General features: G+C 60.2%; 2 protein-coding genes across 6 annotated transcripts in view; one reads left to right on the top strand and one right to left on the bottom strand.

The window, feature by feature from the left end:
* MED15 (mediator complex subunit 15) overlaps positions 1 to 8115 on the top strand; it is a 67829-nt gene extending 59714 nt beyond the window's left edge. For all 5 annotated transcript variants that reach the window (XM_056120694.1, XM_056120693.1, XM_056120696.1 and 2 more), the window contains 9 exons: positions 2946 to 3082; positions 3176 to 3303; positions 3479 to 3613; positions 3701 to 3764; positions 5498 to 5564; positions 5945 to 6105; positions 6196 to 6362; positions 6628 to 6726; positions 7125 to 8115. In XM_056120694.1, coding sequence (XP_055976669.1) covers positions 2946 to 3082; positions 3176 to 3303; positions 3479 to 3613; positions 3701 to 3764; positions 5498 to 5564; positions 5945 to 6105; positions 6196 to 6362; positions 6628 to 6726; positions 7125 to 7261 — 1095 coding nt within the window. In that variant the 3' untranslated portion in view covers positions 7262 to 8115. The remainder of the gene's footprint in view (positions 1 to 2945; positions 3083 to 3175; positions 3304 to 3478; positions 3614 to 3700; positions 3765 to 5497; positions 5565 to 5944; positions 6106 to 6195; positions 6363 to 6627; positions 6727 to 7124) is intronic.
* A 1121-nt stretch (positions 8116 to 9236) lies between these two features.
* Positions 9237 to 14762, bottom strand: CCDC74B (coiled-coil domain containing 74B). Its single transcript, XM_056120710.1, has 8 exons — positions 14495 to 14762; positions 12876 to 12920; positions 12074 to 12133; positions 11091 to 11247; positions 9953 to 10127; positions 9802 to 9881; positions 9644 to 9715; positions 9237 to 9494 (listed from the first exon to the last, which is right to left on the bottom strand). Exons 1-8 carry the CDS (start codon positions 14760 to 14762, stop codon positions 9356 to 9358), a joined length of 996 nt encoding a protein of 331 aa, XP_055976685.1. The 3' UTR covers positions 9237 to 9355.
* Positions 14763 to 14978: the final 216 nt, after the last annotated feature.

Raw genomic sequence — 14978 nt, 5'->3', positions numbered from 1 at the left:
TTCACAGGACCCGTGCTCACAAGCCTGCTGCCCACCTGGCAGCCTGGCTCTGTAACCGCTGCTGCCCTCTGTCTGCTTCCGCTCTGCCTGCTCTCCACCTCCTCCCTGCTTTCCCTTTCTGCTCCTGCACTTGGCCCAGGAGCCGCTCTTGACACTTGTCCTGGCTCCCTAGGAAGGCAGGATTGAGCAGGGGGTGCCTGGACTCCCCCACAGCTGTGTAAGCTTGAGTCCTGACATGCCGGTGAATGAGGGGTGGGTGGCAGGAGCAGGCAGACACCTGCGAGCTGCTCTCCTGGTGGGCACAGCCCTGCAGCTCTGCCAGTGCTGACACAGATGTGACGGGTAGCTCTTTTCCCGATTGGGTGGGGAAGGCAGAGCCTCAGTGCACACGTGAGTGTCAGAAAACCCCACCTCGAATTGAAACCGAGATTCCTGTCTTCCTAGTCTCCGAGCCAGACTGGTTCTTTCTCGGGACAGCTCTTTGGGTGGCTGTTCTCTATCCCAGGTGTGTCTGTGGCAGCTGGAATTCGGGCCTGGGACACCCCCCCCCCACCCCCCCCAGTGCACAGGTCCTAAATGTCCACGAAAGAAACCCCATTGGCCACCTCGGTAATCATGAATTGTCTTCAGAAATGAAGGGCCTGCCCTGGGTGTTGAAAATGGTTCTCAGAAATGAAGGACCTGGATTGGGTGAGTGGCGGCGACAGTGGCAGAGGGATGGAGCCGGGACCCAGCACGAGAGGTGGGCTCTGGGCGATGGTGCCCCTGGCCTGCACAGACCGCTCACCTCCATCTCCCACCCTCTCGCACCTTGGGAGCTGTGTGCATTCCAGGAAACCCAGAGCAGAGGGTGTGAGCAAAAAATGCTGTTTCCCCGCAGACTGAGTGTTGAGGGCGCCTTTCAAATACGCTCAAGGAACTCGAGCAGTAGTACGGCCAGTAGGGCATTTGTCTAGCATTTGGCTATTCAGTTCGATCCCTGGCACCTCATACCGTTCTCTGAGCCCTGCTAGGAGTGATTCCTGAGCACAGAGCCAGACGTAAGCCCCAAGCACTATCAGGTGTGCCCCCTCCCAAAGGAAAAAAAAATAAAATATACTTCCAGGGTCAGGACTATAGCTCAGCAGTAGAGCACTTGGCTTACATGTGGAAGCCCTGAGTCTGACCCCAGGCACCACAAAAAATTAAATAAAATATGAGGACTGGAGAGATAGTACTGTGGGTAATTACGGCATTTGCTTGGCATGAGGCTGACCCCGGATTGATCCCCAGCATCCCAGATGGTTCCCTAAGCACTGCCAGGACTGATTCCTGAATGCAGAGCCAGTAGTAACATCTCAGCATCGCCCTAGCACCCCCAAAACAAAATGAAAAGACCACTCGACATTCTGGGAGGAGTGAGCCATGGAGCGGAGGCGTGGTGCTGTGTGGGTGCCTCCCGCTCTCCCAGCTGCTCCACCTTAGGGTGCAGGGCGAGATCTGGGCACCCGGGAAGGAATTGCTTGCCTGAGCAGGGTTGCCGTGACTCCCCAGGGCAGGTGGGGGTCTTGGCTGGTCGGGAAGCACCTGGCTCTGGAGAGGGATGGAAGGTCAGGGGAAGGGGACAGGGTGCCAGGCTCCAGGGGCAGGAAACGGCGTTAGAAGGTGTTAGAAGGAATCCCTGCTCGAGGCTGGGCACACCCCAGGCGCCCAGGGCCTTTGCCAAGGGCACCAGAGAGGTTCTCTGCATGGACCTTTCAGGGGCGATTTGATCGCCATCTTCCTCTTGGAAGCTTGGTGGTGCCTAGGGGCATCTTTCCCGTCCTAAGTCAGGAACCTGCACGCTCATCTGGCAGGACCCCTTCAGACCTGGCTGCTGGGAGCGGGACTCGAGGGCCTGGCCCTGCTCGCAGCTGGGGGCCCAGTACCGGACAGATACTGTTCCCTCCATCTCTCCCATGGAGCCAGATGCCACTGGTCGTGAAAGTGCCATGTGTTCCCCTGGGTGCTCCCTTCTACGCCAGCGTCCTGGTCGGGGAAGGGGTGGGGAATCTGCGGACTGGCGGGAAGCGACATTGCACTCCAAGAGCTTGGTCAGCAGTGCTGGAAACACGGAGCCAGGCAAGACGGCGGGTGTCCGACTCCCCACGAACCTTTGGGCCTTTGCAGAGCAGAGACCAAAGAAGGCAGCCACCCCCTTAGAGTGCCCGCAGCCTGGCCTCGGGAGAGGTGGTCAGAGCACCCTGGAGACACGCTGGTGTGGGGCGGCGCGCTGGGTCCGGGCAGTCTTCCGAAGAGCCCTGGGAGACACCCCTAAGCTCAGAGCTCTGCGGCCAGTGGGCCCTGGCTGCCGTGACAGCTCCCAGGAGACTGGCCTTGCCGTGGCATTCCCGCGTGCCTGTGTTTGCCTCATATGGTCCCACAGAGTTCACAGAGAGCACTGAGGGGCCCTGAGTGATCACAGTGGTGTACACGATCCTTGTGCACCCCCCCATGAGGACTTCAGGGGGGCAAGGATGAGCCCCCACTGGTCCAGTGCAGGAGTTATTAGCAGCCAGACTGGAGGCAGGACGTGGGCCATCCTGTCCCGGCCCATATGCCAGGCTGAGGAGTCCCAGCCGAGGTGCCGCGCATTTGACACCCGCTCTTGGAAGCAGGCCCACATGGGACCGGCACCAGGAAGATGATCCCGTGGCCATGACATGGTCCTCTCTGGTCCTCAGAAGAGAGCCAGAGACCTCCCTGGACTTCCCTCTGCAACTGGTCACACCTGGGAGCCGGGGCACGGACTGGCCCATTGGGTTGCGTGCGTGTGTGTGTGTGTGTGTGTGTGTGTGGGTGGGTGGGTGGGCCTGCACACGCGTGCGTTCAAGAGGTGGGAGTGCGAGGCTGCCGGGGAGCCGGGAGCCTTGCATGCAGGGTGAGGCGGGGCACAGGCGAGCAGGCTGAGCCCCCTGCACTTCCAGGTCAGCCAGAGCAACCTCGCCATCCTGTCCTCGCCATCGCCCGGCCAGCAGGTGCAGACCCCGCAGTCGATGCCCCCGCCCCCACAGCCATCCCCGCAGCCGGGCCAGCCCAGCTCACAGCCCAACTCCAACGTCAGGTAAGCCTGGCTGGACATGCCGGCTCCCAGCTCCAGGGCGAGCCCTGCCCAGCACCAGGGCTCCCAGATGGTTTTCTTTTTGCTTTGCTGCAGCTCTGGCCCGGCCCCCTCCCCCAGTAGCTTCCTGCCCAGCCCCTCGCCACAACCCTCCCAGAGCCCAGTGACTGCGCGGACCCCACAGAACTTCAGTGTGCCCTCCCCGGGGCCTCTGAACACCCCTGGTAAGTCAGGCCCGGGGTGGATGTGGCCTGAAGCCAAACACTTGCTGGCCCTGCAGGTTGAGGTGCTGAGGGTCACATGAGCCCTGGGATCCCTCGGCTGCATGCCCTCTGGGAGGGTGGGCAGAGACCTGGGCCGTGTCGGTCGGCCTCACCCTCACCGGGCTGTGTCCCACAGTGAACCCCAGCTCGGTCATGAGTCCAGCAGGCTCCAGCCAGGCCGAGGAGCAGCAGTACCTGGACAAGCTGAAGCAGCTGTCCAAGTACATCGAGCCGCTGCGCCGCATGATCAACAAGATCGACAAGAACGAAGGTGGGGCCCGGGTCCGGCCGGGCGGTGGGGGGGGGGGGTGGGCACGGACCCCTCTGGTCCCATCTTAGTTTTCCCTGATCTTTCCAGATAGGAAAAAAGACCTGAGTAAGATGAAGAGCCTTCTGGACATCCTGACTGACCCCTCCAAACGGTGAGCCTGGGCCCCAGGGCAGGACAGGGTCCACCCGTGGAAGATGCCAGGTGGGGCTCACCCGCTTGGCAGTGCTCGCCGATGCTGAGTTCATGGAAGGAGCCCCAGTGTGTTGGGGGGGGCTTCCAAACCTTCTGTCGAGGTGCCTTGGGTGTGTTTCTCCTGTCCTTGTCCAACAAACATATAGCACTGTCCTCCCGTTCATTGATTTGCTCGAGCGGGCCCAGTAACATCTCCATCGTGAGACTTGTTACTGTGTTTGGCACATTGAATACGTCATCGGGAGCTTGCCAGGCTTTGCCGTGCGGGTGAAATATTCTCGGTAGCTTGCCGGGCTCTCCGAGAGGGGTGGAGGAATCGAACCCGGATCAGCCAGGCTGGCTGTGCACAAGGCAAATGCCCTACCACTGTGCTATTGCTCCAGCCCAACAAACATAAGCATTCATAATGTAATCATTTTGTATGGACACAGTAAGAGATGCATTAAGCTTATAGAATTGCTCTCCTGGGGTTATCCCAATCTTAGACTATAGTACTCAGGCCAGATTAGTCTTTCCTATTCCTAGCAGGGTCCTAGTCTTGTCGTTACTAGGGTCACGACAACATTTGTCCATGATAAAACTCTTAACTTATAGTTAAGAATTGTTCCACTTTGGCCAGGCCCATCTCGATGCCAGGATAGCACATAGCTTACAGCTTGCCCTGGTTCCATCCTGTCCCTCATCAGGACCCTGCTTTGGGGGGTGCTAGGAAGTAAGGGCAGCTGAGACTAGGTGGAGAGAACAGATACCCAGGAGGAAAATAACACTGAGAGTCACATTACAAAAGCATAGCATATACTGTCTTCTTGTGTCCGTACAAAAAGGACATTGCTCTGAATAATCTATGCAAAGGACTTAAGGAGAAGAAAGACAATATTTACAAGTCAACAGAGCACAAAGAAAGAAGTTACAAATAAATACAGAGGAATGGGAGCAACCCAATAAACCTTAACTACTTGAGGCTATTCGGGAAGGACTAAACAGTGCTATCCTACAGAGGTGGCCTTGGCCCAGCCCTGCTTCTCAGATTCCTTTCACCCGCCCAAAGGGTGAGTGGCTAGAGTGCGTTGGTAAATAGGAAACAGGACAATGCCTTGTAGGCAGCCGAGACACAGGCTCTCCACGCTGTCCTCGCCATAGCTGGGCCTGTACCCGCAGCTGCCCCACTCCTAGCTCGGAACTCAGGGATCACTCCTGGCAGAGCTTGGGGGACCATATGGGGTGCCGGAGGTTGAACCTGGGTCAGCCACGTGCAAGGCAAGCGCCTTACCTGTTGTGCTATCACTCCGGCCCCTGTTCCCTCCTTTTGGAAGATCTTCCCTATTCTGCCTGTCCGAGCAAGTAGAATGCTGACCACTGCAGATCCAGCTCGTCCAAGCTGGACGACCCCTCTGGGCCTCTGGGTCTGATCCCTGTGGGTGTGATACTGCTGGGCAGGGAGTTTGGGACCTAGACGTCCACCTGTGCCCTTGAACCTTCCTCTAAATATCTTATTCTGTCCATGCTCAAGGCCACTTTCCCTTGGACTCTGATCAGCTCACTAGGGTTTCTGCAGAAGTGCAGTGACAAGTTCCTGGGACTGGCTCTCTCCAACCCGGGGAGGCCAGGTGGGCAGTGATCAGGACCAGCACCTTCGAGCCAACAGTTCCCCACTCCTACACCGAGGATCATCCACACCCCCTCATCCCACAGGTGCCCCCTGAAGACATTGCAGAAGTGTGAGATTGCCCTGGAGAAACTCAAGAATGACATGGCGGTGGTGAGTGGCGTGCCGGCAGCTCCGGGCAGAGCCCTACTGCTTGGCCTGGGCACCCGGCCTGGTTGGGTCAGTTTCAGGGGCAGGCAAGAGAATGAGTATGGGCATGTGTGCAGAATCCCTGCAGGCTGAGTCCTGTACCTGCCACCTGTCCCTGGCTCGCCGGGGCTGGGGCCTGCAGGGAAGAGGGAATACTCTGCTGCGGGAGCTGCCGATGGTCCGGGAGCGGCCGCCCTGACCTGTGGGGTCAGGCTCGCCGCAGTGCTACAGGGAGCTGGGCTGTGAGCCGCACGTCTGCCTCGTGGTGGACGTTTCTGGGTGTGTGGGCTTTGGGGTTTGGGGTAGAGTGGGTGCTGCTGCTGATGCCACATAACCCTCTCTAGCCCACCCCCCCGCCCCCGCCGGTACCTCCAACCAAGCAGCAGTACTTGTGCCAGCCCCTCTTGGACGCTGTGCTGGCGAACATTCGCTCACCCGTCTTCAACCATTCCCTGTACCGCACGTTTGTGCCAGCTATGACGGCCATCCACGGCCCACCCATCACGTGCGTACACACCGGGGTTTGGCGTCATGGTGGCGGTGGGCCCTGGACAGCCATCTGGCCTGGTCTGCTCACTGTGGCCACCTTCTCCAGGGCCCCAGTGGTATGCACCCGAAAACGTAAGATTGAAGATGACGAGCGACAGAACATTCCCAATGTGCTCCAGGGGGAGGTGGCCAGGTTAGACCCCAAATTCCTGGTGAACTTGGACCCATCTCACTGCAGTAACAATGGCACCGTCCACCTGATATGCAAGCTGGGTGAGTGTCTGCAGGGACGGGGCGGGGCGGCTGGGCCCCTCCGCTTCCAGGCTGGGTTGTATGTGCACGACCTCTGGCAGGCTCTGGACTCGCCCTGTGCTCACGAGCCTCAGGAGCCGGCCCCTCTGCCCACATGCCCCTCCTCACATCTCTGGGGCAGAGAGGCCTGGGCCCACCCACACTCACGCCTTCCCTTTCCGGGCAGAGGTGGCTATGTGGGTAGCAGGGTCGGGCCAGGTCTCAGGTGTGACCGCGTGTGTTACAGATGACAAGGACCTCCCCAGTGTGCCCCCGCTGGAGGTCAGCGTGCCTGCCGACTATCCCGCCCAGAGCCCGCTGTGGATTGACCGGCAGTGGCAGTACGGTGGGTGTGCCCAGAGCATGACCCTGTCCTCCCACTCTGCTGCCCTCGACAGCATGGGGCAGGGAAGGTCTCTGCTTGGTGTCCAGGGAGGCGGGGATAGTTTGGTCTTAGGGACACCCCCCCTTGGGTCTGGTGGGAATGCCATTGACGGGAACCGGCCCCCTGAGGAATGAACTGGGGCGCCAAGACTCACTGAGGACACCCCAAGTTCCAGACATATTCTCTTCCTCATTCAGCCCCTCGTGGTCCTGGCGGGTGCTGGATCCCAGGGCGCTGTGGTTGCGTGTTCAGGGGGCCAGAGACAACCCAGAGGCCAGCTTATGCCTGCAAGGCAGCCCCCTCTCCGTTGCTTGTATGTTCTGGGGACTGGGGGGCTCATGCCGACCACTCTCTTGCAGACGCCAACCCCTTCCTGCAGTCCGTGCACCAGTGCATGACCTCGAGGCTGCTGCAGCTCCCCGACAAGCACTCGGTCACAGCCCTGCTCAACACCTGGGCCCAGAGCATCCACCAGGCCTGCCTCTCGGCCGCCTAGCCGCCTCCACTGCTGCTGCAGGCCGGCCCTCCGCCAGCCCGCTGGGGACCTCGGGGGCAGCTGGCAGCCTTGTGGAGAGCACCGAAGACGTCTGCCTCGTGGTGGACGTTTCTGGGTGTTGGCCCCCTGGAGAGCCTGGGCTTAGGTTAGCTTTCTTGCTTTTATCTTCCGCCATGGGGACCTACCGAATGTTCTTCCACACTTGTACAAGACTGGGACCTGCGGCCGTGGAGCTGGCTGCACCCTGGTGGGACAGAACCTGCTCAGGGAGTCACACACGCCCCTGGCCGGGGCTCTCCGCTGCCCTCCCCGAGCCTCTCCAGGGCTGCGGCCACACTCAGTACCTGGGGGATCTCAGGGTCTCCTTAGAGCAGTGTGCGCGTGCGTGCGTGCGAGTGTGTGTGTGTATGAACACTTATTTCTGTAGGGGAACAGGGAGCACATAGGAAACCCTCCAGACCCACAGATCTCTGATCAGTTTGAGGTTCAGACTGTGCCCCCATTGGCATAAGGGCCACGTGACAGCAAAGCTCCCGGATTCAGGGGCGCCACCGTGTCTCAGAGGGAAGGCTGACCAGGGGCCACTGCACGCTCCCTTCGCCAGCTGGGCCCCATACCTCATGGCATTCCCTTCCAAGCCCTGGGGGTGTCTGGGAAGACCCTGTGCCTGACACTGTACCCATAGTTGGATGTTTGGTCAGGGGTCACCTGGAAACCCAGTGTCCTCAGGGCCACTCCAGAGTCCGAGAATTCCCCAACAGGGCGCCACTGGCCTCTGATGACAAGAGGTCCCCCTTTTATATGTGCACTACCATGTCCTCTGTGGTTCTTATAATAAATTTATTATTCCTGTGTTTGTCATCAGTCTGTCACTGTGTCCAGTGAGGACAGAGCTAAGCCAGGTCCCCACCTTGCAGCTGATCATGGTCACCCAGACCTCAGTTTTTGTTTTTTTCATAAAGTCAAGAAAATTTATTTCCTAAGGTCATGACACAGGAAGTGGACTCAGCCACAGCTGTGGCACCCCCCGGCCCCCGCGTGAAGGCGGGCCTGGCTGACATGTTTGGTCGACCAGGGAGCCAAGAGTGCGTGTGCCCTGCGGCTGGCTGGGCCCGTTAGCGTTGGCGTGTACTGCCAGCCCGGAGCTCGCTGGCTGGAGCGGCCTGAGGTCCAGGCCAGAGCCCTCACTGTGAGACCTTGGGGAGGGGCATCGACAGTTGATGGGGTCAGCTGCTGGGTCAGGCGGGGTCGGCAGGCTGAGTCCCACTCTGATCATTATCATTTGGGACCCCAGGGGAGGGTCTTGGGAGCCACCCGAGCCCCCCCAAAACTGGGGAATTGCTCAGAGTTGCTCATGTCTGGTGCCTTCTCGCTGTTGCGGTGTCAAGGAGCATCTTGCACCACGAAGCCCTTGGAGGGTGCCTTGGGCTCCTCGTGGGCTGGAGGCTTCGGGTGCCTCACTGTCTGTCACGTTGGTCAGCTCCTGGTCTCAGCTCACGCCCAGATTTCTGGTGCGCAGGAGAGGGGAGCAGCCATGGAGCCCGAGGGCTATGCTGCCAGGTGAGACTGGTTGAGCTGCCCGCGCCCAGGAGACGTGGGACAGCGCCGTGAGGGCAGGGCACGGGGTGGTGCAAGGCCTAGAGGGACCCATCGACCTGGAGCATCTGTTGGACAGGAGCCAAGCCGCCCCGGCCAGGAAGCCTCCTTGGCCCCCGGGGCACTGGGCTCGACCTGAGCTGCTCTTCCAGGGCAGCTGGCAGGGGAGGGGCAGGCTCCCCATTGCGGGGTGCATCTAGGTGCACAGGCCCTGGTGCCTGCTAGTGAGGAGTCACAATTGGAAGAAACAAGCTTTATTTCTAGTCTTCAAAGGGTAGGAGGATACTTGGTCTATCGTGGTTTTGTGTCAGTGCAGATTAGGAAATAATGAGCGAGCAAAGAATTCCTCAGTGCTGAAACAGGTGCCAAGAGTTTCGTTTATCTAGACTCGGGCCCACTGATGGGTCTTCAGATCCTTTAGGAATGCCGAGGGTGAGCGTCCGCCTGCATGTGGGGGGCTTGGCTGCGGAGCAGCGGTGAGGTGGGACTGGGCGGCACCTAGAGCACCGAGCGGTGGAGCCGCCGGCTCTGCACCACCTGCAACCTTTTCTGCCGCTCCGCAAAGTTACTTTTGAGGGTCTGCCGCAGTGCAGGCAGGATGGCACGTTCCGCCATGGGCGTGGGGCTCAGGATCAAGCTGGTGGGGCAGAGGGAAGGTCAGCACAGGCTGCCCCGTGGCAGTCGCAGTGCACCTGGCAGAAGGCTTCCCAGGCCCCGTGCTGAGCCCCGTCCTGGAGCCACTGCCCAGGCCCAGGGGGCACACCCCTCCTAAGCCCAGGGACTCACCATTTCTTAGCAATGCCCTTGGTGTGGACCTTGGGGAACTGCATGGTCCCTGGATGAAGGGCCTCCTGGTCCCTGGGTGACAGGGTTGGCGGTGAGCCCCCGTCTCCAGTTCCCCGCGGTACTGGGGGCAGGAGCAGGGTGCTGCAAGGGTCACTTACTTGGGAGGACTCAGCCCAGCCTCCTCAGAGGCAGCTTTGAGCTTCTGGTTCCCTTCCAGGAGGGACTTGAGGTGCTGCAGCTGTAAGATGAGGAGAGGCATGGGTGGTGCCCACAAGAGCCCGGGGCCACTCCCCAGGCGCCCAGGCTCACCTCTTGGGCCTGCAGGAGGTTGGTGTTCCATAGCTGGCGGATGACCACCTCGCACTGGTGCAGCGTGGTGGGCTTGCGCATCTGCGAGGGCAGGCTCAGCTGTGGGGGCTTGCCCTTGTGCAGGTTGCCAAGCCCGGAGGTGGCCCCTGGTTTCAAGGCCTCTGCTTCCTCCTCTCTGAAACAGCCATTGCAACAGGCCAGTGGCCTCTGGAGCCTAAACACCATCTACCGAGGGCTGCCAGGGGACAGGGCAGAGCATGTCCACAGAGACTCCCCCGGGACCGAGGGGCAGGTGAGGTTCCAGCCACCAGGTGCCCCAGGGTCCTGACCCTCCAGCTAGTGGTGTTTCTTAGGAGGGCAGCTCCACCCTGTGCAGAGAAAGGGGTCTGTCCTGAAGGTAGCACCAGATGGGGCAGTTGGATCCCCTCTTAAGATGCAGAGGCCCAGGTCATTACTGTCCAGATGCCTGGTACTGCCTTGAACTGCGGCTCCATGCCTGACAATAACCAAGTGCATTCCCGGGGGGACCTGGGGCTCTGCCTTGTTCCCAGGGAGAAAAAGAGAGTACAGGGGCCGGAGCAATAGTACAGCAGGTAGGGCATTTGCCTTACATGCGGACAGCCCAGGTTCAACCCTGGCATCCCAAATGTTCCCCCAAGCCCTCCAGGAGTGATCCCTGAGTGCAGAGCCAAGAACAAGACCTGAACGCCTAGGTGTGGCCCCAAAGCAAAAAATGTGTAGTCTAAGGGTTAAGATGCTTGCCTTGTATGCAGTTAAACCCAGACCATGTGTGGTCCTTTGAGCCCTGGTAGGGATCACTTCAAGTACAAGACCAGGAGTATCTTTTGAGCACTGCCAGGTGAAACCCCAAAAGTAAAAATAATTTAGTGGCTTTGTTAGTTCTTTCCAGAAACAGGTCAGGCGCTGCCACTGGTCCCTCTCCTAGGGTTCAGATCAACATAGGCACAGTATAGGATCTTGAACCCAGGGAAAGGACAAAGCAGCGCCCACCCAACGTGCTCTCGGGAGCTAGCTTTCTGCTGGAGGCCCACCACGTGGAAAAGCAAAGCAATGTGCCCTTTCTAGGATGTGACACTATTGTGCAATCCTGGGGTCGTGGGGTGCAGGCAAGCCTTACTTGGCCTGCCCCTGGACCCCAGAGGCTTTGTCCAGCTTATGAAGTAGGGTAGCAATCAGGGACTCCTCATCTTGGTCCATCTTCTGGCAAGCGTCACTTTTCAAGTCTTGCTTCTTGGTGGAGCTGGGCTGGAGCCTGGCCTTGCCTTGAGCGTTGACTGCAGGTCAGACCCAGATAGACCAGTCACACGCCTTGCCCAGTACTCCAGGGTCAGCTGTGAGCGCTGAAGGAACCCCTGCCCCCTGCCTCAGTGCCTTCCTGGGTCAGGAGAGAAGGTCACACAGTGTCGCAAGGGGTGCTGGGAGAGAATGCAGGCCCGAAACTGGGCCTGTGGCTGTCAGCTGTGGGCAGTATGGAAGCTGGCCCATCCCCCAGGCCGCGGGAAAGGTGGGTGTGGACCTCCCCAAGCTGTTCCCAACTGAACCCCCCTGGAGGAGGATGGAACTGCATCGCGAGGCCGAAACCCAGCCTCCAAGGTCACCTTTGCGAGGACAAAGCCCACTGCCCTCCTGGGGTCTCTCCACGCAAGAACACCGGGCCTCTGGGGGCGCAGCGGGGAGGAGAGGACACCACAAGTCCAGGCCCACAGGGCGCCTCACCTGTGTCCTGTCTGCTGGGTTGGGGCACGGCGAGGGCTTCTCCAGGGCGGCGTTTCTTCTCTGCAAGACCACTCAAGGCTCAGGGACATTCTGCCAATGGGCCCCATCCAGCCCTGCTCCCCCACCCCCCACCCCCAGGGTAGGGAGTTTCCCTACGTGGGGCCCTGTCCTCTGCACCCTGGCTTTTGTCGTCCGCCCACGTCCCATCCCACCACCTCTCCATCCCGTCCTGTGGCTTCAGCTCAGTTGGCTGCAGGGGCCTCCCTTTTTCCTCCCAAGGTCTGCCCCAAACAGGACCCCCGTGGGCTTCATACCCTCACCCAGGCCCTCCTGAGGCCCCAGCAGGGTGCATCGCCTCAGGACCAGAGGGCACTGGCCCCTCACCTGATACTGTGGAGTTTGAAAAGGACTTGACGGAATGGATGCTGGAGCTGGAGAGGCTGCCTGTGGGAGATGGCACGGGGTCAGGGACAGTCTGCCAATGAGCCCCCCGCCCCCCAGCGGGGAGACTGCAGGTTCCCACCCAGGCCTGCACCCAACATTCTGACAAAGCCCTCCCCTACACTGGTACCAGAGACATCGGGAAAGGTGGTTTTCTGAAGGACCCTCCAGAAGCTGACTTGGGGTCAGAGGCAGGAGTTGGTCCTGTCCCATGAGGGACCCCAGGCCATGCTGGTGAGTGCGGCTGTGCCCTGGCAGAGGCTGCCGCCACTCCTGTGTCACTCCCCGGACAGGGCGCCCCAGGCTGCCACCACCCAGACCTGGCCCCTAAGGGAATGGGGAAAGCGGGGCCCAGCAGGCCGAGTGGGCTGGAGGACAGGGAAGGTGAAGGCCAGAGTTGGGACAGGGACAGGCCTCAGGCAGGGGCTGTGGGTCTCTGCATTTCCTGTCTGCACCCTCTCAGAGATGGCAGGAGGATGGCCAGGGCCCAAAGCCATCTGCCCCACATGGTGTGACCATGGCAGGCCCAGGGCAAGGGGAGCGCAGGCAGTTCGGGAGATACTGCTGCGCCTACCACATAGGCCCCAGGAGGCGTGGGAGTGCCCCAGGAATGGTGCCTCTGGCGCTCACTGCATTCATCACCCAGACCAGGCTGGGCCCCTCATGACCTCTCCCCACTGGGCATCTAGTGGCAAGGTGCTCTCTATTGTGGTAACTTCCCACTAGGTTCTCCAGGGCCTCTTACCTTTCTTCGATGGCTTCAGATTCATTATTAGCTTGTAATGGAGATCTGAAAGCAAACAGGCTCTCCTGGGTACCACTCGAGAGGAGGAGCTTGGCTTATCCTGACCACTTCCTGCGGAGCCCCTGGGAATCCTCCCTCCAGTAGGGCATAGGGACCCTGCACAGGAGCCGCAGCCTGGGGTGTGCTCAGCCAGGAATAGTGCATCTGGCTGTGCCTTGCACCAGAGTCCCAACTTGCGTCTCTGCCTATGCCGCCCACAACCGCTTGGTCAGGTAGGTCCAGGGGTTCACAGGGAGGGGGACAATCTGCTCAGTGCCACAATTAACACCTGGGATGAACCTGGGCTGCATTAGGGAGGGACTGGGGTGAGACTAGGGGAGATGCGACTCTGGAGGTACATCCTGATGTGATGGGCACCGCTGGTCCAGGGAAGGCAATAGAAGGGAAGTGGGGTGAAAAGCCCGGAGCCCCCAGCCCCCCAGATATATGGGCGGAAGCTGTAGGGCTGTCAGGACAGGCCTCTGATCTGCTTCAGGACTGGCCCATCGGGTTGAAGGGTCACTCATGGGGTCAGATTAGGGCTCTGCACTGCAGGGGATGTCATAGGATCTAAGGGTCTGCAGGTCTGCCTCTGATTTATTCGTGACAATTCATCCTTAGAGGCATGCATTTTACTTCTATAAGAATGTTGGGGCCAGAGCAATAGCATAGAGGGTAGAGCGTTTGCCTTGCACATGGCCGACCCGTGTTCGATCCTCGGCATCTCATATGGTCCCCCAAGCACCACCAGCAGTAATTCCTGAGTGCTGAGCCAGGAGTAACCCCTGTGCATCGTTGGGTGTGACCCAAAAGGAAAAAAAAAAAAAGAATGTTAAGGGGCCTGAACCATAGTACAGCGGGTAGGGTGCTTGCCTTGTACGTGGCAAACCTGGGTTCCATCCCCTGAATCTCATGGCCCCCCATGCACCTCCAGGAGTAATTCCTGGGTCCAGAGCCAGGAGTAACCCTTGAGCATTGGCAGGCGTGGCCCCAAAACAAAGCAAAAAATATTAAGGAGGGGTTGGAGCAATAGTACAGTAGTAGAGCAGGCAGGGTGTTTGCCTTACATGCGGCCGACCCGGGTTCAAATCCCAGCATCCCATATGGTTCTGAGCCAGGAGTAATTCCTGAGTGGAGAGCCAGGATTAAGCCCTGTGCATCACCGGGTGCAAAAAACAAAACAAACAAAAAATTAAGGCAGCCCGGGGGAGGGGGGCAGGGCCAGGTGTGTCATTCAATACTTCACATGTCTCAATCCCCTCTACCAGAAGCAATTCCCCCTCTAATAAAGTTAGTCAAGGGGGGATGAGAGACTAGAGAAACTCAGGTGCTAGAGAAACTCAGGGCCTGAGCTTCCCCCCTCCCCGGGGGTGGGCGGCGGAGGGTGCTGTTCATGACCATCCGTTTTTTTGTGACCCGACTGGGGCGACAGGGCTCGGGTGGCGCTGGTCGCCCAGGGTCTCCGGATCCCCGCGGAAGGCCACGCGCTGCTCCTAGGTTTCGGGGTACACGGGCCGGGAGGGCGAGTGGGGGAACCCATCTGCCTCTCTCTCTGAGCCCCGCCCGCCGCGGGGACTCACCCTTGTTCTCCCGCTTCAGGTGTTCGATCTCTTCGTGGAGCTTGACCAGCGTCTCCGAATGCTGCTGCTGCAGGAACTGCAGGCTCTTCTCCAGGTCCACGACCCGCTTCCGTGCCTCGCTGCTGGTGCCAGGCTGCCAGCCGTGCTGCCCCGTGACAACACCCGTGGGGGCCGCGGGGGGGCGCTGGCGAGGACGGGCCGAAGACCGGGAGCTCAGGACCGGGGCGTTGGAAGGCCGAGGCCCGCCCGCGACCCCCGCCACGCTCATTCTCAGTTCTCGCTGCCTCGGCAGCTGTGCTGCACGCCCACTCGGTGGCCGGGCTGCCCTGGCCTGGCGCCGCGTCGCCAGGGCAACGGGCGCGGCGAGGGGCGGGGCCTGGGCGAGGCTCGGGCGGCGAGGGGCGGGGCGTGGGCGGGGCATGGAGGGGGCGGGGCCCGGCGAGGGGCGGTGTCTGTGCGGGGCCTGGGCGGGGCGGGGCCTCCG

This window comes from Sorex fumeus, unplaced genomic scaffold, assembly GCF_029834395.1.
Source record: "Sorex fumeus unplaced genomic scaffold, SorFum_2.1 ptg000043l, whole genome shotgun sequence".
NCBI classification, from domain to species: Eukaryota; Metazoa; Chordata; class Mammalia; order Eulipotyphla; family Soricidae; genus Sorex; species Sorex fumeus.
Note: the sequence above shows the minus strand (reverse complement) of the source record. Positions and strands in the feature narration are given on the sequence as shown.